This window comes from Mastomys coucha, unplaced genomic scaffold, assembly GCF_008632895.1.
Source record: "Mastomys coucha isolate ucsf_1 unplaced genomic scaffold, UCSF_Mcou_1 pScaffold23, whole genome shotgun sequence".
NCBI classification, from domain to species: Eukaryota; Metazoa; Chordata; class Mammalia; order Rodentia; family Muridae; genus Mastomys; species Mastomys coucha.
This window is the reverse complement of record NW_022196906.1, coordinates 9,023,673-9,045,769: the sequence shown is the minus strand read 5'-3', so window position 1 is coordinate 9,045,769 and position 22,097 is coordinate 9,023,673. Positions and strand designations below refer to the sequence as shown.

Genomic DNA, 22,097 nt, shown 5'->3' with positions numbered 1-22,097 from the left:
ACTGCCCTGTCTCCTGAGGCTCACTGCCCTGTCTCCTGAGGCTCACTGCCCTGTCTCCTGAGGCCCACTGCCCTGTCTCCTGAGGCTTGGTGGTGCAGGCGTTGGTCACCCTAATCCTTTCTGTATTGTCTTCATGGTTCTTTTAGTGATGGTTCTCACTGAACTTGGGACTTTACAAGAATGGTTTTCAGTTTTTAATCCAGCATCCTTAAATGTAGCTGGTTCTTTCAATTGTAGTGCTTTGAAGGTTGTTTTATGGTCTGCTTGGGTCCTTTATATGAGATAGGTGTGTGGCGTGTGTGCGTGTGTATGTGTGTGTGTGCACGTGTGTGTGCATGTGTGTGTGTATATATGGTGCGTGTGTGTGTGTGTTTGTGTTTATGTGTAACTTACAGCAAACAAATTATAATTATTTTTGTTTTATGAAATGAAAACACTTTGTTGACTTTAAAACTGTGCAGAAAATAGGAATCAGCATTATAACCATAGCTCCTTTGCTTTCCTTCGCACCTCCCAGAACAGTAGTCACAGCACGTGTCATCCCCTCTTTCCAAGTCTTCAATGGCAGACCCAGTTTTGCCCAGTAACTGTCCCTTCTCTTTCCTCTATCTTTGTTAAAAATGGGGAGTCTGAGTTCCCCCCTCTCCCTAGTCAGGAGTGCCTTCCTTTGCTCACCGGTGAATGGGGGGCAAAAGTTAACAGCAAGGACCATGTCCCTCCCTAGCCCTCTGCTGCCCCCTGTAGTCTACAGTGTGACACTTTCTCGAATCCCACGCATGTTTCGAAGTTCCTCCTTGTTAGCTGACTGGATTTCTCTGTTGATGGTTTTATTTTTATTAAATTTGCGGTTTTGAGGCTTTTCATTAGCTCCTCCGGATGCCTGCTTCCCACAGCATAGCAAACTTACCTCCCTCGGGGAGCCAGGAGGAGCTGTGTGTGATAGTCAGAAGGCACGAACACACTCCACCCTCGCCCCTCATCTTGCCCTTGCTCTCCTGCCCTGTTGTCTGTGCTATTGTATATGAGCTAAAGAAAGGGAGCAGTAGCAGAAGTAGACCAGAGCCCCTCCTTCAGCTGGAGGATGAAGACAACCCCAACTGGCATTAATGTCCTGGAGAAACCATGGCTGGCTCCCTGTTGTCCCCCTGCGCTGGGCCTGTGTTTGCTCCTAAGCTTGTGCTGCTGCAGCAGGTGTGGATCTAGGCAGTGGGAGAGGCCATTGGGTTGCTCTTCTGCTCTAGGCAGAGATGCTCCAGGCAGAGATGCTCCAGAGACCTTGGTAGCTCTTGTTATCTGCTCAGCTGATGAGACTTCCTTCGGGGAGCCCCAGCAATACATCTTTTCTTTTCAAGATCTCACCATATTATGCCAGCTCCATGGGTATGAAGCCCACAGTTGTCTCTGCATTTCATCCAACCAGAAAGAGGGTTTTTTGTTCTTGGCATGAACCTGAACTTGTGTGTGCTGTAGTAATTATTTGTCAAACAAAAGAATTAGTGACCCAAATTCCTCGGAACAACTTGAGGGATCATGGTGTAGTTGAGCTCGTAGTTAGTGGCATGTCCGTGGCTGCTTGTCGTGGGCCTCAGACTGTGGGAGCATGGGGGAAGGAAGCAGAATGAGACTGGGAACCAGTTCCGCCCTACAAAGGCATACCCCAGTGACCTACTTTTCCACAAGACCCCACAAAACCAAGTTTCCGGAACTTCCCAAAGTAGTACCACCAACTGGAGACTAGGTGTCCAATACATGAGCCTGTAGGAACATTTTCAAATTCAGATCATGACATGTACATTGTGTATAGTAGTGGACAGAACACTGGAGAGTCCGGTCCCCTCCTTCAGCTGACACAGTGGTGTGGACCCCGCGAGACTTGCTGGAGGGTCTTATGGGGTTCTCTTGGCAAGTATCAAGGCCCCAGCCACCGGAGGAAAGATGTAGGCTGTATAGCTGGGTGCCTGTCCAGTGCTGCTCTCATGGTAGCCCCTCTTTATTCCGGCTTTTTTCTCTTAGTTCTGTGTCTACCGAAGCATGGCTTTTGGCTTCTTTGAGTTAGTTTCCCATTCCTAAGCAGAAAACACCAAGTCCTTTGATTTGCTGGAATGTTCTCAACCATTGCCAGAAAGCTCTCCGTTTCCAGACACTTGGGGGAGTCACCTGCTGAGGCCATCCTGTTCTAACAGACCCTAGTGGGGACTCCTCTAGAGGTGGGTTGCTGGAGTCACTCAGTCTAGAGGCATGTGTAGAGAGGGGTGGAGGATGGCTGGACCACTTTGAGCTTTAGTTCTCTCTAGGGTAAAGGAGATAAGCTGTTTCTCCCCCATATGACTGAGTCTTGGGTAGGTGGCAATTGAAGGGACTGGTGGTGTCCAGCGAGTGCCAGTTGCCTGCTGTCTCTGCACTCTAGGCCAGGGATGTCTCCTCAGGACCTCAGTGTCTCCTCAGTCTCCAGCTCTCTGTTTTCTCCATTCTTTTTTGAAAAAATGTTTGCTATAGAATGTTGAGATGTTTTTCTTTGTCAAGAGTGTCTTCTGCTACTGCAGGAAGAAGGTCCCTGAACCCCAAAGGAGCTTGAAACACTTTCCTTCAGGGAGAATGTGCATAAATGCTGCACATGAGTGTCCTGAGGGTGGTATCCAGGAGTGATCTGAGCCAGACAGGCTTCCGTGGACTCCTAACAGCCCTGTCCATTTTCATGAGTATTTGTCTAGCTGTTCCCATAACATAGCTCATCAGCAGATTACCTGAGGACTACTCATCCTACAGATCCATTGCAACTGCACACTTACACTCTGGTAGGTAATGGCAGGAGATGTTAGCAGGGTTACACTGACACAAAGAATGTACCCTGTTTTTTATAAAATGTACCCTGTTTTTTATAAAATGCTAGATCTTGAGTTTAATGGGTTAAAGGACACTGGAGTACCTGGAAGTGTCTTACCCATTCTAGCTCATTCTTAACACCCTCACTTAAGGGCAAGAACTGTCCCTACCCTGGGTGTTTTGCAATGGCTGCTGACGTCGGGATGATCTCTCCCAAGCCTCGATGTGTTCTTTCTTGATGTCTGGATGTCAAGTCGCCTGCTGGAGAAGAAGGGGTACCCAGGGCCTTTACCATGCACCCCACCACCTCAGAAGTCTACCCTCTTGACAACACAGACCACTTCTTTTTCTTCATATAAGTGTATATAAGTCCCCAGGGAGGGTGACTCTTGGAGGCCTATTCTATTCTAGGGTTTAGGGAGTCCACCTCGCTGCCTCTGCCCCCTCTCCGTAGAGTAGAAGAGACAATGGTGGTGTGCTTTAGTCTTTAAAGCAATGCAGGAAGAGTCAATGGCTTCCAGGCACTCACAGAGCCACCTGTGAGAACCGGGCTCTGGGTAACCAGTTTGCTGCCTCCCTCCTTCCCCATCCCTACAACAGTAGTGTTGATATTAATGTCATCCCCATTAGAGGCCCAGGCTTTGGAAGGTTAAGTGATTTATTTACCAGCAGTGAGTCACCCAACCGAGTGGGAGAGTGAGGTTTAAATACAGCCACAGAGCCCAGGCACTCGGCACCCCTCAGCCTGCGTGGGCTGTGGAAGAGAGCATGCCTCATCTGTTAGGGGGACTAGGGGGACGAGGGCAAGGTAATGAGAACTGAGCAGTAGCTGGCTCAATGCCTGAGACACATCCCCTCCCCAATAAACACTTGATGAAGACAAGGGGCACAGCTCTGCTGGACCCTAAGGCCACATGGGTTGAGTCACTACGGCTCAGAGCCCCGCCCCCACAACACCTGTGTGTGCAGAGGATGCCACTCTCACTTTGCTGTGCAGAAGTGTCTCAGGGTTGTACTGCTGTGAACAGACACCATGAACAAGGCAACTCTTATAAAAGACAATATTTAACTGGTTCAGAGGTTACAGGTTCAGAGGTTCAGTCTGGTATCATCAGGGCGGGAATATGGCAGTGTCCAGACAGGCATGGTGCAGGTAGAGCTGAGAGTTCTACATCTTCATCTGAAGTCTGCTAGCAGAGTACTGGTTTCCAGGGAGTTAGGATGAGAGACTTAAAGCTCACACACACAGTGACACACCTATTCCAACAAGGCCACACCTACTCCAACAGGGCCACACCTTCTAATAGTGCCACTCCCTGGGCCAAGCATATACAAACCACCACAAGAAGGTCACATTCCACAGTCCCTTCCCAGAGGACCACATTACAACAGAGCCTTGAGTGGAACCCAGGCCTTCTGTCCATGGACAGCACTTACGTTCCCGAGCCAGTGGGGATATGTCAGGGGAGGAATGCAAGTCCATGCTTCATTCATTTGGAACTATCTGCTTTGCTTCCCAGGGACCCAGATAAGCTGCTTCTCCCCGAGTTCTTTCTCCTGGAGACAGGCTGCTTTTGTGGATTCATACTGTTGGGCTGCAGTACAGCAGAAGAGCTCCCTGCAGAGTGAGTCTGGAAACCTCCCCCTGTGGCTGCACAAGGTAATGAGATGCTGTCACGCCTGGGTGCTTGCTCCATAGAGAAGTGGAGGCCTGGGAAAGCTGTGCCAGCCACAAGAGTGTGTGGTCAGCCAAAGAGGTGGGGGCCTCAGCAGTGACTGCATCCAACATCTATGAGGAGCAGATAAGAAATAGATGCTCTCTGAGTTTTAGTTCTTCAGGGAGAGGCACCTTGTATGTTTTTGTCTTCTTTGTGTCTTTAATTCCCCTGCAGAATATTGGCTAGAGCTTTTTTGTTTTTTGACACACAGGGTCCCTTAGAAAAAGTAAAGACTAACAAAGTTGGGTTGCTTCTGACCATTGTGTTACTGGAGGTTCAGAAGCCTGGTTGTGAATCCTGGCTACACAGCTCTTGGATGGGTTTCTGGTAGGTGGATATACTGAAAGGAAAGAGAGATACTACATAAGAGGCATTAGCAGCCAGGCTGTTGAGATTAGAGAGAAGAGGTACAGGTCAGAAGAGTGTTGGGTGTGGGGGATACAGACACTGTGAGTGAGAAACTGCAGCCGGAGCTATCAAGCATGCTCAGAGGAACACTCTAGAGTGATCACTGGACACCTTCAGTCTTGTTGGAGAGTAATGATGTGACATCTATGAGCGATGATGTCACATCTTGAGTCTTAAAGACTCTGTAAGTAAGCATGCCACTCTTCCTGTGAGCCATGATGTCACACTCTGGGTCTTCTCTGAGTGAGACCTTGGGTCTTCTCTGCACATACAAAGGCAGGACTCTGCTTTGGCTTGTCCTTCACCCACTGGTTCTTTTGCCCTTCGTAAAAATCAACTAGAACATTTGTCTCATCTGATGGTTTCGTCTACTGAAGAAAACAGACGTGTATCTTCTGCAGTGCCAGAGCTGATTGCAGATCCTCTGCTACTGTAACTGCATCTGGACATCCAGTCGGCATTCTTCTCTTACAAAATCCCTTTCTTTGTATATTGCACATTTGGCATGGAGGTACCACAAAATGCCTGGGCTAGCCTTTTCCCTTTGATGTGCAGCCTGAGTGCTTAGTGGGTTCTTGACGGCCTCGTGTGTCAGCGCGTTGTCTTGTAAGGACCGTCAGCACAGGTGGGCACTTGCAGAAGATAAGAAGCTTTGTAAATCTTGGTTGTGCTGGCTGTAGTTTAAGTCCATGTCAAAATGTCATTGTGGGAATGCCAAGTTGTAGCCAGTCTGAGTTGGCCTTGGCTGAGCCTCACATTGTAGCAAGGATTGCTTAAGGTAAGGGTTGGCAAGGACTCGAGCTGCTGCGAGACTACTGGAGCAAGAAAAGCCCTGAGTTGTTTGTTTTTTTTTTCCAGATCTTCTTCACAGGAAATACTATAGGAGCCTTGAGAACCAAGGCTGGGAGTCATAGAGTAGTCTGGGGTGGTACAAACAACCCAGGTCTTCAAGTCAAGGGAGTAGTGTGGGTGGCCCATGTAAGGTGACCTACTGTGGTGAGCTTATTTGATGTGGTGGTTCTGAGTATCCCAGCTCTCACCAGGCTCAGGACTGGGGACAGAAAGAGGAGAAACCTGTCTGGTCAACACTCAGGCTTGGCTGGGATCAAGGGGCTCCCTCCCAAGGGTTAGAGGATTGGTCTGAGTCATTTCAGTGCCTGGGGAATGAGACCACTTGGGCATTGATGATGTCTCTAAGTTACATGCCTGCCAGAAGTGAAGCTGAGTTCCCCCTGGAGGAAGGGGACATCGTCCAGAGCATCACCTGTGTGCTTTCTTTGTCTCTTTATGCAGGGTGTTTGGCATTCACCAGACATACCACAAATGAGGAAGACCCAGAGAAAACTCACAAACAGAAACAGGCCCATAGGATCACACCCCTCGCTAATAGCAGTGGACTCAGGGAACTGAGATACACAGAGGCTGTCTCAGGGAACTAGAGGCATCAAAAGGAGGTTTTCGAGCTGCAGACGGTGACACAGAGTTCCTTTTAGCTGATGTTGATCAAGGGCCCTCATGCTATGCTTGGCAGCAGTGGGCCACAAATGGCATCTCAGATTCTCAGAGTCCCCTGGTGGTGAAATGAACATGCGAGAAAATAATTAGAAAGTGAGACAGAAAAGGTAAAGGGTGTTTTTTTCCAGAAACCCAGGGACAGAGCCGTGAGCTCTCCCGTCCCTCCACTGCTCTCCGGGTGGAGCGAGCTTACTGGATCCGTTATTCCTCGGTGCTTCTTAGTGAAGTGACAGCCAGGTGGTTGTGGGTGAAGAGTGAGTGTATAGAAGAAGTGCTTTGTAAAGCAAGAGCAAAAATCCTGGCTCTGTTCTTTTCAGAAAATGTGACTTCCTTGTACACAGTTGGATGGGAACAGGAGTGACAGTTGCTTGCAGGAAGATTGTGTAATGTGCGTCCTGAGCATGAGGTGGATGAGAGGCTGGAGACAACATGAAGGTGCTGAACCCACAAGCACAGCGGGACTGCCTAGGGCAGCACTTCTCAACCTGTGGGTTGAGACCTCTTTAGGAGAGTCACATATCAGATATCCTGCATATCAGATATTTACATTATGATTCATAACAGTAGCCAAATTACAGTTTATGAAGCAGCAACAAAATAATTTTATGGTTAGAGGTCACCATGGCATGAGGAACTGTATTAAAGGGTCCCAGCATCAGGAAGGTTGAGAACCACTGGCCTAGGGAGTGTGGGGTGAGGTCCTGCCTGGGGAGTGTGGGGTGAAGCCCTGCCTGGGGAGTGTGGGGTGAAGCCCTGCCTGGGGAGTGTGAGGTGAGGCCCTACCTGGGGAGTGTGGGGTGAGGTCCTGCCTGGGGAGTGTGGGGTGAAGCCCTGCTTGGGGAGTGTGGGGTGAAGCCCTGCCTGGGGAGTGTGGGGTGAAGACCTGCCTGGGGAGTGTGGGGTGAGGCCCTGCCTGGAGAGTGTGGGGTGAGGCCCTGCCTGGAGAGTGTGGGGTGAAGCCCTGCTTGGGGAGTGTGGGATGAGGTCCTGCCTGGGGAGTGTGGGGTGAAGCCCTGCCTGGGGAGTGTGAGGTGAGGCCCTACCTGGGGAGTGTGGGGTGAGGCCCTGCCTGGGGAGTGTGGGATGAGGCCCTACCTGGGGCGTATGGGGTGAAGCCCTGCTTGGGGAGTGTGGGGTAAGGTCCTGCCTGGGGAGTGTGAGGTGAGGCACTTCCCTGGAGACACTTTGTCCTGTTGGGAAACAGGGTGGCCACGGCAGACTGGAAGGGAGGCAGGGTTATGGAGAATGCTGAACCAGTGGGAGCCGCTGCATGGTCCTGAGTAGAGTGCTTGGTTCTAAGAGTCGGTCCTCAGAGCCAACCAACTCTTGTCGCTTGGTTAGTGGTGGGAGGAGAGGCAGAGGAAGCCTTGCCAGTTACAGAGGTGGGTTCTGGCCCGCAGGAGGGGAACAGGGAGAGCCCAGTGAGTCAGAGAGAAGCATGGAGACCACTAGTCAGGCAGGGGGATGGCGCTGGTCAGGACAGAGGAAGGAAGCAGGTGCTTCTGAGAAGGGAGCGTCTAAACAGCGAGCAGTGCTTGATACCACACAGCCGATTACAGGGTGACACCGTGGGAGCTTGAAAGTCACATAGTCGATATACCCCAGGGAGACAGGCACTGTGTGTATGCTTAGCTGTGTTGTGGTAGCAACTGACCAACCACTGGGGTAGCATGCCTAGTGATATGGGCAGAGGGCCCATTCCCGGTGTCTGGGGCACTGACATAAGTAAGCTACTTACTTCTCTTATAAATTGAATTTGTCAAGATATTTTATTACAGCAACAGAAGCGAAACTAAAACAGACATGGAAATAAAGGTCTGAGTAGACATCTCCACAATGGCACACTGGTGTGCAGGCTCACACTCTCTGAGGATCAGCGGCCTAATCTGCTGGTGTCCACTCAGGGCACCTGTCAGGGTGATGTGTGCAAGCTGTGGGACCAATGGTGTAGAAGGGATGGCATCTCTTTAGTTCCTTTCTGTCCCTGTGATAAAATACTGAGGAAACGCAACATGCAGAGGAACAGATTTATGTGGTTCATGTGGAGGTCATAATCCTCCACTGAAGGAAGCGAAGGCAGGGACTTAAGGAAGGAACCTGGAAGGAACACTGCTTGCTGGCTTGCTCTCTTGCTCACACTCATGCTTAAGTAGTTTCCTTACACAGCCTAGCACCAGACTGTGTAAGGGAAGCCTGCCCAGGGAATGGTGCTGCACGCAATAGGCTGGTCCCTCCTACATCAGTTAGTAATCGTCACACACACACACACACACACACACACACACACACACACACACACACACACCCGCCCCCAACACACCTCCAGGCCACTCATCTGAGGCTCCCCACCCAGGTGACTACAGGCTGTATCAAGCTGACAGTCAAAGCTAACGAGGACAGAATCTCGGGGCACTGGGTGGAGAGGTAAACAGAAAGCTGGGCTGTAGGAGTAAAGAGCAGGTTGTCCTATACGTATCAGCTTGTCAGTACAGTAGCGTGAGCCAGATGCTTGCAGGGGTAAGCTGGGGACAGAGACCAAGATGAAGGACATGGGCGTGGTGTCATGGGTTGAATTTTGTCACCTAAAAGATTATGTTACCATCTTAGTCCTTCGTACCTTAGGGTATGACTTCAGTTGAACGGATCTATTAGAGATATAGTCAGTGAGTAATGAGGACCAATCCTGGAGTTGATTGGTATCCTTTTACAAGGAGAAAAATTGGCCATAGATACATGTCAAGGGGAGACAGTGTGGGAACACTTGTGGGGGATGTGGCCTGTGAGAGGCAGTCTCCCCAGGGCCTTCGGAGGGAGCACCTTGGCCTACAGAACAGTCAGAGGAAAGACTCATTGTCCACGGCCTTTCAGTGTGTGGGATTTGATTGTGACAGTCCCGGAAATGAGCAGGGCTTACAGTCAAGATGGCTCACTGTTTAAGAGCAGCAGGCTCTGCTCTCCAGAGGACCTTGGTCTCTGAGGCTCTTACTTTTAGCATCCACATCAGGCAGCTCACAACTGCCTGTACCTCCTGTTCTAGGTGATCTGACCCCATCTTTTGACCTTTATAGCACCCATACATACCTGGTACACATACTCTCACACACATAGACATAATTAAAAATAAAGTAACTCTAATGTATATATTTTTACAAGATTGTTCCCTAACTAGGGAAGTAGCCCATGCCAAATGGAAATCAAGCTGTGGCTTCCGAGTTGGGCACAGATTGGTAATCATAGCTGCCATATCCCCACATTGAATGTTTTTCGGCTTTTTATCTTTTGAAAATAAAATATAGAAATATGTTTAATCTAAAACTTAAAAAAAGTAACCATACTTTATAGTGGTATAATTTACATGTTAAATAACAGTGCAATAGGATGATATTATATAATTTTAAATACAAGAAGAAATGGGAGAATTTTCAGATTACAAAACCCCTTTCCTCAGAACGGTCTTTTTAAGTCACTTTTTCTAAGTGGGTCACTGTGGCAAATGTCTGCTTAATTCCTTATGTTCTGTGCATATCCATCCACTGAGCTCTGACCTCGCAGACAAAGCTCTGTCTCCACTGAACTCCCACTGGTCAGCTCTTGGCAGCCACCTACTTTGTGCGTCCACCATGCTTGGTTCTTAAGGGACTAGGGGTACAGGGTATGTGTAAGCGTGTCTCAATTCAATGCCATTAAAACCGGGAGACGCAAATCCCCCCAGAGTCATTCTTCAGGGTAATGTTTAAGTGACTGTGGCATTGTCAGTGGTTAGTTGGTTAATTCTCCCTGTCGACTAGGCTTACCTTCTCTCATCCCTTCCTCTGGTCTTCCTTCCCTGCTTCATTCACAGCTGATGGCTTCCCGCGGCACTGAGGGCAGGTTTTTTTTTTTTTTTGCTGAGCATGTGATTGCACCCAGGAGCACAGCAGAGGGCGCTCTAAGACTGCTTGAACTCTGATTGTTCTCTATTCTTGTTCAGCGTGTCATCAGCAAAGATTAGTCAGGTTTCTCCGAAACAGAGCACTTAAAAGAAAAAGGGAAAGAATAGAAAATACTTAACAAAATAGGCAAAATATCTCTCTAGAGCAGAGTCACAGAGACTTGGAGGATTCACTGGAAGCCTCTGGCATTACCTGGAATATGTACAAACACGGGTCTGAACCCCACCCACCCTTGCTAGAGTGGAACTTTTAACATTGGGGTTAGTGCCAGGAATGCGGTGTTCTCAGAATCCTTCAGGAGCCCTGAGTGGGCACCACCAGACTTGACTGCTGTTCCTCAGATAGTGTGTGCCTGTACATCACTGCTACTGTGGAGATAGATGTCTATTCAAACCTGCAATTCCATGTCTGTTTTAGTTCATTTCTGTTGCTGTGATAAACCACCTTGACAAATTCAGCTTGCAGGAGAAGTAGCTTGTGTCAGCTCCAGGTTATAGTCCATCTGTTCATCTATACATCTGACTATGGGGAAGTCAAAGCAACAGAACCTGAAACAGCCAGCCACATGACATCCACGGACAAGGACAGAGAGGAATGAATACACATGTGGTCATTGCTTGCTTGTGCCCAGCTTGATTTCTCCACTCTTGAACAGTTTAGGACAACACCCCCAACACAGTTAGGGAATGGTGCTTCTCACAGTGAGCTAGGTTTCCCACAACAATTGTCTTAGGGCAGTTTCCTACAGCCACGCCGTCAGGTTGAATATATGTACATGGCCCCTCATTGAGACTCTTTGTAGATGATTCTAGGTTGTGTCAAGTTGATAAAGCTAGCCATCCCAAGGACTCTGGCAGCTTCAGGAATGATAGAGAAGTCACTGGTCTGAGGACCACAGCACTCGGTCATGTTGGCTAACTATGACACCACATATTGTCAAGCCGAAGCCAGCCTCTCTTCAAATATAATTCTATACCAGTAACCATTTACCCATTAATCTATACACTATTCTCACAGTCCGCACCAAAGGGAATGGCTGCAGAGGTAACAATGTTGCTCCCAGTGTTTGGGCACGTCACTGGACAACTTTGTCTGGTCTACAGTCCTGAAGTGCTCTCAGACAAGGGCAGAGTACCATGGGGGAACATCTAGACCCAGGCAGTGCTTTGCCTCTTGCATGATGCTCTGAATCTCCTGGCTCTGTCCTTTCCTTCTTCCTGCTTGCTGTCTTCTCCAGGACTCTGAGGTGCTATGCACTGTTCAGATGCCACTAGACACGAAGCCTGATTGTTTTCTCCTTGACATCTTTCCTGTCTGCATTCTGAAAGCTACTCAGGGCTTGTTGCTGCCATTCTTTACGCATATTTGGAAACTAACTCTAAGTAAGTTTTATCCGAACATTCCACAGCAGGACTGACATCCTCGTGCCTTTGTCTTTCAATACAAGATGGCTTTTGTTTTGCCTGCTTCCTACTTCCTGTCCCTTCCAGTATTCACTCTGTCTGACCCTGATCTGTCTCAGGGCCCCAGCCTGCTTCCTCTCTCTGGCTCCTCCCATTCTTCGGGGTGATCTCTGCTGTGGTACTCCTGGCAACAGCAGTCTGTGTGCTTTCAGGACCTGAACCACAAGCCAGACCCTTTTCTTTCCTCTCTGTTACTGTGGAGGGAATGGTGGCGTCTCACGCCAGCCACTCACCTTAGATCTGCCTCTGTGTGTCCTCTGTAGGCTTTGTGGTTTTGCCAAGGTGTTTTTGATCAAGCTCTCTGCTGGTGGTTTCCTGCTGTGTAAAAGAGTCAGGGTCCTTTATAGTTTCATTGCTGGCTAACATTTTGTGTTCCTCAGAGCCCCTGTAAAAACTATCCCGGATCAGAACAAACTCCACAGCAGGGAATCTCCTGATCCCTGTTCTCTCCTGGATCCCTAGATTAAGGGGAAGTGCTGACGGAGATGAGAGGGGATGGTAAACAAGGCTCTACCTTTCTCTCTCCAGACTCCCTCTTGTGTTGTGTCTTTCCTGCCATCAGTTTGTGGCCTATGACCTCACTAGGGCTAACTGTGTTTGCAGAGACCATATTTCAGTTTTAGACTCAATGTTTGTTTGTTTGGTTTTTTTTTTTTACAGTTTATTTAACTTATGTGTGTTTTGCCTTCATACATGTCAGGCTGTGTAGTCTTAGGGAAGGTGCTGCTACTTGAACCAGGGTGTGTCGGGGAGCAGGCAGGGGCATCCTGTGCCCTGCCTGGCACAGGGCAGATGCCCAGGAATATTTTTAGGTCCACATCCCCTTCCGCATTCGATAAGGCAAGGGTCGTATCCCTTGGAGAGCGTTGGTTAGCTGCTTACCTGGATCTTTGTCTTAGATGAGGAAAGAGTTGGACCCCAGAGGGTGGTGGTTCGAGGTCACCTCAGTCTCCTTTCATACACAGGTCACGTAACCACAACCCCTTCCAAAGTACAGAGGCTACAAGTTGCAGGTGGGACCGCTGCTTGTCTTTCCCTGAAGGGTCTCACTGTCTTGGGGAAAGTGTATTGCTGGCCAGCTGGGACATTGTACTGAGGGGTGCAGCCAGAGCCTTGAGTGATGTGTACCCCAGACCTAGCGTAGAGCAGGCAGCACTGGTGACAAAGCCTTCCCCTCACGCAGACACCTTGGCTAGTCTCCACATTCTTAATTTGGTGAAAGGATTGTAAAGGCTATAGTTCAATGCTTCTGGATTTGTATTTCAGTTGAGTTGACTGCCTTGCTTCAGCATGTAGAATGGTTTCTGTATTTTCCATGAAGGTGGGAGAATTTAAGTCTAGGGAAAACTAGCAGACAAGGCCTTCCTATACATTCCTGCAGAGGTAACCAGAGTACAAGGACATTTAGGAAACTGAGAATACTCTCCATGTAACACCTTTAAACACTCATTTTCTAATTACAGTGAACTGTGCTCTGCTGCCCACTGGGCTAAATGCCACACTCGTTGGGTGTGTTAGACAGACAATACACTTGTTATTTTAGGGGGAAAATTCAAGGTAAGTACTATTATTCAAATAACCTCAAAACAAACAAGACCCATACAAATATTTCCGAAGCCTAAGTTAGAAATATTTCTGCCATGGGGCCGGAGAGATGGCTCAGAGGTTAAGAGCACTGGCTGCTCTTCCAGAGGTCCTGAGTTCAATTCCCAGCAACCACATGGTGGCTCGCAACCATCTATAATGAGATCTGGTGCCCTAGTCTGGCGTACAGGCATACATGTATGCAGAATGTTGTATACATAATAAATAAACAAATCTTCTGAGAGAGAAAGAGAGAGATTGATTGATTGATTTCTGCCACTGATTGATTGATTGATTTCTGCCACCTATGGTTCCCAGTGCTTGGCTGTCTCAGTGTTGGAAACCACATGAGCATTAGTTTATTTATATAATGATAGTGACTAGACCAGACAAGAATGGATTGAGCACAGCCAGCTGTAAACTAAACCACCCCATCAGCAATGTCCAGCCTACCGTGTGCCCCATTGCATATCAGCTCTTTGCAGATCAGGCTAACAAGACCCTGTCTTGTGTGAACCCCAAAGTACAGCTAAGTGGAGGGTGTTCCAGAACTTGGGGCATTTGGGTTTCCTTCTCTGTTTCTTCTGTGTCATGGATTCTCTGGAAGAGCTCATGAGAGCTTCCGGATGTCTGTGAACAGATGACTCCCTCTCTCATTAACTTCTACTAGACACAAACCACAAGAAACTCAAGAAGAAGGAAAACTAAAAGGTGGACATTTCATTCCTTCTTAAAAGGGGGAACCAAATACCCACGGAAGGAGTTGCAGAGATTAACTATGGAGCAGAGACTGAAGGAAGGATAAGCCAGCCTAAATATAGCTATCTCCTGAGAGGCTCTAACAGTACCTAACTTATACAGATGTAGAGGCTCACAGCCATCCATTGAACTGAGTACACAGTCCCCAATGAAGGAGTTAGAGAAAGGACCAATGGAGCTGAGGGGTTTGCAGCCCCTTAGGATGAACAACAATATGAACTAACTAGTACCCTCAGAGCTTTCAGGGACTAAACCACCAACCAAAGAGTTCATATGGTAGGACCAATGGCTCTATTGATTTGAGTACAGGGTCCTCAGTAAAGGAGTTAGAGAAAGGACCAATGGAGCTGAGGGGTTTGCAGTCCCTTAGGACGAACAACAATATGAACTAACTAGCACCCTCAGAGCTCCCAGGGTCTCAACCACCAACCAAGGACTGCACATGGTGAGTCTGATTGTTCTGGCAGCATGTGTATAGTAGAGGATTGCAAATTTGATCATCAATAGGAGGAGAGGATCTCGGCCCTGTGAAGGTTCTGTGCCCTAGTGTAGGGGAATGCCAGGGCCAAGAAGTGGGAGAGGATGGGGTGGCAGGCATGGGGGGGGCAACAGGGGTTGGTTCTTGTTGTTTTTGTTTGTTTGTTTGTTTGTTGGAGGGGAAACTGGGAAAGGAGAAATTTACATGTAAATAAAGAAAATATCTAATAAAAAAAGAAAATATGTAATGAAAAGAAAGAAAAAAAGAAAAAAAAAAAGAAATGATGGCAAAAAAACCCCTTCTATTAGAGTTTAACATTGAAACTTACGTGTCAGACTTTGGGCAGGGCTTTGTTACGCAGTGGAGTCACATTCTCTCTGCAGGAATGTGGTTCCCTCATCTCTTCTTTAGAACTGTAATAGCTGTCAAACCATCCACTAGACCCTGTATCAGGGTTACTGACAAAACCGTCCTCTGGACCTGTATCAGGGTTACTAACAAAACCATCCACTAGACCCGTGTCAGGGTTCCTAACAAAACCGTCCCCTAGACCCGTATCATCAAATGCTGTGTAGAGTTGTAGTTTAGGGGTCATAGTCTAACTGGGTCACTTGCCAACTTTGTGGTCTGGAGCCAAAAACCCTTCTCAGCTTCCCTTCCTTGTTCAGACAAGAGTGACCCTCACAGGCTCATGGGTAGATCGATGGGCTACAAGTAGGAAGCCCTATTGTTGGTATTTCCTGGCGATCTCCAGTGCTTTTGACAGGCCAGGCAGCAGCCATGCTTAGCTTCTTTTCCTGAGTGATCCAGTTTCATCTTCATGATTCCTATATCACACGACCACTTCAGAGAGGGAAACTGAGGGTCAGAGGCTCCATATCTTCCCAAGCTTCTAGTTGGACTGGTTCTAGATCACCCTTCACTACCTGACATCTGAGACCCCTCTGGCCTGCTCTGTGTGTGCCAATCCTGGTGCCTCACTGTGATTGTTACTGTGCTGAGGCGTCTCTGTACAGGACATTCCCCAATTGTAGAGTGACAGTCAGCGGTAAGGGTCTCTCCCTCCATATCCTGTAAATCCTAGGTGCTTATTCCAACTGCTTTACAGGGTAATTACCAGACCACCTAAGCCAGAATTTGTCATAATGTTTCTTTGGCATTTTCCCAGTGTCCAATGAAGAGAAAAGAAAAACAAAAAAACTAGAGCTTTAAACTGGAACAAATGAAAGGAAAAACCAGTGAAGGCCACTGTGACATCTGCCTGCTCCTTAATTGGGGCTCTGATGAGGAACCAGTCTGCAGGACAGGAAAGTGTATTTATTTTTCTGTGATTAGAAGGAAATACTGTTTGTTGCCACGTAGTCACTACTTCCTTCCAGTTAATGTCTAATTGAATGGAAAAGGGTCAGATAGCTATACAAGCATTAATCAACAGGCAGCAAGCTGGTGTCCATGAGTGATGTGGGAATGCTCATTTGTTCCTGAAATGAGGACAAGAGCAGCTCCTGGCAGAGTCAGGAAGTTTCCAAGGAGGCTGATGGTGGCTTGCCTTGCTGCTCTGAGAGGAGTGCTCACTATGACCGGCTCTTGCTTTTCAGTTCTTCCCCTACATCCTGCTGCTGTTTGCCATACTCCTGTACCTGCCTGCACTGTTCTGGCGCTTCACAGCGGCTCCACACCTCTGCTCAGACCTGAAGTTTATCATGGAGGAACTTGACAAAGTCTACAACCGTGCCATCAAGGCTGCCAAGAGTGCTCGTGATTTGGACCTGAGAGATGGACCTGGACCCCCAGGAGTGACTGAGAATGTGGGGCAGAGGTAATGGCTCCAGAGGGCTGTCCATGGCTACCCTAGGATCAGTATCCTGCTGTGCTGGCCCAGGGTACTTATTGCCAAGAGTGGGAAGGGGGTAGGTAAGGTGTCAACCATCAACTTACAGGACTTGTTCTTCTCGGACCTCACTGTCCTCAGGTCAGCTTTCTTTCCTGTCCAGTCTCATCCCTTGAAAAGCAGTTCTCACAAGGGTGACAGGTCAAAGTCTCACTTGTAGCTTGCTTGCTTTGATCTCCTGTAAAGGAAAGGTGCAGAGGATTCTAAGGCAGCCAAGCATGTAGAAAGGATGAGAGAGGTGGACCCAGTGGGGGGAGGCCCTGCCTTCTCTCTCACATTCTTCCTCAGGTTCTGTCAGTGCTAGTAGTAACAACAATAGCAACAGCTGTCTTACTTCTAAAAATACCTGCTATATTCCTGTCTTAGATTTTCTGTTGCTATGATAAAACTCCATGAACAAAAGCAACCCAAAGGGGAAGGATTTATTTTAGCTGACAGTTCAACATTGCAGTCCATTATTGAAAGAAACTAGGACAAGAACTCTGAGAGCCAGAGGCACTAAGTATGCCATTTGGGTCCATCGAGTGTCCTCTACCCTCCTGGGTAGGTGCGTATGTGTTCTAGTTGGGCCGAAAATTTCTTTTCTTTATTTTTCATGTTAGTGGGGGATTGTTGTTTAAAAAACATTAATAAGCCAGCATCTGCTTGCCCTGTTTTCTTTCAATAATGGACTGTAATGTTGAACTGTTAGCTAAAATAAATCCTTCCCCATCAAGCTGCTTTTGATCATAGCGTTTTATCACAGCACTAGGAACAGAACAAGCAGGGGTGGAACCTGGAGGCAGGATCTGATACGCAGGCCCTGGGGAAGTGCTGCTTACTGGCTTGCTCTTAAACAGTGGTTCAGCCTGCTTCCTTATGGCACCTAGGATGGCCCGTCCAGGGATGGCATTGCCACAGTGACCCGGGCCTCCCACACTAGTCATCAATCCAGGAAATGCAACACAGGCCTATCCACAAGCCAGCCTAGTGGGAACCTTCTCTCAATCAAGGTTCCCTCTTGTAAAACAACTCTAGCTAGTGTCAAGGTGACATAAACCTAGCTGTCATGATTCCAGACACTGGGTTTGAGTGCAACATTATTAACTAAATGCATTTATTTGCCTCTGTTTTTTCACCCTTTTATTTCTAGATAGTAGATAAGCATTGTTCTGCAGTTTCTTATGAAGAGAGCCAGGGACCTGAACTATGCCATTTGGGTCCCTGAGTGGCCTCCACCTTCCCTGGTAGAGTGTTCTACATGACTTTGGAATTTCTGTACTATTTTTCATGCTTAGTGGAAGATTGTCATTTAAAAACAATAATAGACCACCAGCTGCTATTCTGGATTTGGTAAATTTATTTAGCCAACATTGAACAGTGGGTACCGGGCATTACCCTAAAGATTATTAAGTATTAACTCACATTTAATCAAACTAACTATCTTTAAAATATTAAAAGGTGGTGGGGCTGGAGAGCTGTCTTAGCAGCTAAGGGCACTTGCCACTCTTGCAGAGGCCGGAGTGTTGGTTTCAGGGGATCTGACATCCTCTCGTGGCTCCCGAGGGCACTGCACACCTGCAGAAAAAGCACTCGTATAAAGTTTTAAATGTTTAAAACATTTAAAGGGGGAAAAAAGGTTTTGTTTGTTTGTCTGTCTTAGTTTTTTGAAACAGGGTTTCTCTGTGTAGCCCTGGCCGTCCTGGAACTCACTCTGTAGACCAGGCTGGCCTCAAACCCAGAGATCCTCCTGCCTCTGCCTCCCAAGTACTGGGATTAAAGGCATACACCACCACCGCCTAACAAAAAGGCTTTTTAAGCATGGCTTTAAACCCCAGCAGTCAGATGAAATTACAGTAATGTGCTTGAAGTTTTCAGTGTGGCAGTATTGACTATGCCCGTGCCTTTCACATTTGATGAGACTGGCCGGGGCCTGAATCATTTTTGTTTGCTTTGTTTTCCAGTCTGTGGGAGATATCTGAGAGCCACTTCAAGTACCCAATCGTGGAGCAGTACTTGAAGACAAAAAAGAACTCTAGTCATTTAATCATGAAATACATTAGCTGCCGGCTGGTGACATTTGCGGTTATACTGTTGGCTTGTATCTACTTGAGCTATTACTTCAGCCTCTCTTCGCTCTCGGACGAGTTTCTGTGCAGCATCAAATCAGGTGTCCTGAGAAATGACAGCAGCATTCCCGATCGCTTCCAGTGCAAGCTCATCGCCGTCGGCATCTTCCAGCTGCTCAGCCTCATCAACCTCATAGTGTACGCTCTGCTGGCTCCCGTGGTCATCTACACATTCTTCATCCCGTTCCGGCAGAAGACAGACGTTCTCAAAGTGTATGAAATCCTGCCCACCTTCGATGTTCTACATTTCAAGTCTGAAGGCTACAACGACTTGAGCCTCTACAACCTTTTTCTGGAAGAGAACATAAGCGAACTCAAATCATACAAGTGTCTTAAGGTGCTGGAGAACATTAAAAGCAACGGGCAGGGCATTGACCCCATGTTACTCCTGACAAACTTGGGCATGATTAAGATGGACATCATGGATGGAAAAATTCCCATGTCCCTACAGACCAAGGGAGAGGACCAGGGCAGCCAGAGAGTGGAGTTCAAAGGTAAGGTGGGCTCTCTGGGCAGGCACACCCTTTTAGCAGGCTGGTTAATCTTTACCCTGCCTGTCACTTGAACCCTTGCCCCAGTGTTATCCCAGGGAAGCCCAAGACTGTGAGGATACAGGGACAAATTGGTGTTATCCTGCTTCCAAAGAAGGATGACTGTGTTCTCCACTCAGCCTGTCTGGTTGCTCTGTCTGTGTCCTGTGTGGTCTCACACTCCACCTCTGTTTCTAATACCCCTCATCTTTTTCTTCCTGTCTGTACCTCTGGTCTCTTTGTCCTTCTCTGTTATTCGTTCTTTGACAATTTCATCCGTGTTTACAGCGTATCTTGATCATATCCAGCTTCTCCCATATATGTGTAGCCCCACTTATGTGTACCCTATATATCCCATTCCCACCTTCATGCAGTCTTTATGTTTTGTGGCCCACAGAGTTCAGTTAGTGCCTCCTGTAGGGATGCTGGCTGATCGTGTTGGCTCTGTCCATCTTGTGTAGCTGAGCTGTAGTGAGTCCATGAGCGAGGCCATGTCGTGTTCAGAAGCCAGCCTTTTACCCCCTGCCCCCTGGCACTAACATCATTTCCTTTTCACGGATGTTCCCTGAGCCTTGACTTAGGGGCCAGGGGTTGGAGTAGAGGCCCCTTTTGAGGCTGAGCACTCAGCAGCTGCTTCACTTGCTCTCGGCACTTGGACCAGTTCCGAGTCTCTGCATTGACAGCTGCCCACTGCAGAAGGAGGGTTCTCTGGCTGGGGGCAGCACCGATCTATGAGGACAAACCTATTTAGAAGGGAATTCGACCGCGTGTCCATTTAGCAAAATAACAGTAGCAGGTTCTCCTGTAGCACCTAGGATCTCTTGAGCAGTGGGCTTTGGGCCATGTTTACTGTACAGGTGTGAATTTTCTCCTATGGAGCAGACCTCATATATAAGCAGGAGACTGGCTGGTTACTCCCAAAGTCACTCTCTTACTTAGAAGAGGGGGTTACTGACTTCTTGACCCAACTTTAAGACTTTAGACTAAGAAGCAGCCATGGTAAAGGATGTGTATGAGAAGTCCCTTCACACTGAATCAATACCAGTGTTTCCTACTATTCCTCCCTTATAACTAATGATTTTAATTTTGACAGATTTGGACCTGAGCAGCGAGACTGCAGCAAACACTGAGGAGAAGAACTCTCGCCAGAGGCTTCTGAATTCCTCCTGCTAATGGTTCCATTCTTGAATTTCAAGCCTGCGACTTCTGTGGCTGACGCACCCCTGTTGGATCTGTAGTTAGTTTGCAGTAGATGTTTTTGGTATTGATGTAGTGTGTGTCCTACTGGTCTCTGGTAGACATAATGGCCAACGGCGTCTTGGAAGAATAGATTAGGAACGTCCCACAAGAGTAAGTGTGCTTTGTCTAAAGTCCTCACTGAAGGGCTGTTAAGAGCACAAAGCCTTCTAGAGCCTCAGAGAAGCACCGTTCTGCACTGGCGGTGCTGGGAGACCTGCAGCTTCTAGAGAGCGAGCACTTTGGGGGATACTTTGTTTTGTGAGATAATAATAAACATTGCCAGGATGTAATTTAATAACACCCTCTGTGTGCCCTTACTGACTGTTGGACAAGAAAAGCATTCACTGGCCTACCAGGGAAGTCGCCTGTGCGCGGCACTGTCCTGAGTTGGGTGTGACCTGTGTCTTGGCTCCTGGACAGGCAAGCTGTCCTGTTACTCACCAGCTAATTGTTGTCCTCTAACACTGCTCAGTGCCCTTTGACCTCTGCAGGGGCAGCAGGCTGAGGCAGTGCTGACTGAACCCAGCCAAGGAGACAGAGTCATACCATGGTGACTCGGAGGGAAGGCTTTTGTCAATAGATGTCAGGGTTTCTGAGATAGGAGAACAGATTTTAGTGAAGCACACGAAGAGAACCCAGCAAGGAGCACTCTGTCCAGTGAGAGTAGAACATGGAACTGATAGAACCGTGGCCTTGGCCATTTGTTTAGGGTCAGATTGATTAAATTTAAGCCCAACTTTTAAAATTGTACATTGATTTATTTAATTGATGTCATTTGAGAAGAACAATCCAGCACTGATAAGGATTTTGGAGTAAATTATACATATAGGAGGTTAGAACGGATGCTTTTATAAACAGTTTTGTTTTGTCCCCTCCCCATCATAGATCAGCCCCATTGTCAGACTCTCATCAATCTTCCCTCAGGCTTCCACGTGTTGCGACTACCGGTGTGAGTCCCGGGTCCAGCCTTAGAACATGTATGCTGACTTAGAATTCGTTGAAACCCGGTTACATTCTAACCACGTGAATGTGTTATGTGTTCACATTTTATCATGTTTAAATGGAAGTCCTCAGGAACCTCCCTCCCAGTTTACTTTGGGACAATCCTAGGGATAATTGTTTCCCTAATCTAATTGCTTTCTGGTGAAGTCAGAAGTTATGTAAGTGGTTGTCTGCCTGTTGGGGTACAGAAAAGCAGGCCTTCCTTAGACTTTCTAGGTTGGAAAGCTAATATCAAGAGTGTACTGGGTGCTTCGAATTGCTTGTCCCATATTTCTTTCTGTTGAGTTATGGCATGACTGAGAACTAGTAGCTAGGAAACCATTTTGTATATTTATATTGCCATGTCTGAGACATCCCATTACAATTCTCTACAGTGTGTGTGTGTGTTTTATCTTTTTTTTTAACTTCAAAATGACCTTTAAAAAATATATATTTTTTTAGTATATAGATTTTTCTTTTCAAAAACTTCCGTCTTTCTTGTAGCATACCTGGAGGCAGTAAAAAATGTTTTATTTTAGAAGACCAGGAACGGTCTGAGCTAATCATGTGTAATCTTTGGTCAGAATGTGCTTGGGTCCTTGAAATCTGTTTCAATTGGCCCTTCCATTCTCATGCTTAGCTCCTGGCCCTCCCATTCTCACCCCGAT

General features: G+C 47.6%; 1 protein-coding gene across 1 annotated transcript in view; it reads left to right on the top strand.

The window, feature by feature from the left end:
* The window catches only part of Panx1 (pannexin 1), a 40,491-nt gene extending 18,665 nt beyond the window's left edge, over window positions 1–21,826 (top strand). Inside the window, exons 2-5 of the mRNA XM_031343991.1 lie at window positions 4,344–4,483; window positions 16,279–16,499; window positions 18,515–19,173; window positions 20,303–21,826. Of these exons, the coding sequence (XP_031199851.1) occupies window positions 4,344–4,483; window positions 16,279–16,499; window positions 18,515–19,173; window positions 20,303–20,382 (1,100 nt within the window). The 3' untranslated portion in view covers window positions 20,383–21,826. The remainder of the gene's footprint in view (window positions 1–4,343; window positions 4,484–16,278; window positions 16,500–18,514; window positions 19,174–20,302) is intronic.
* Window positions 21,827–22,097: the final 271 nt, after the last annotated feature.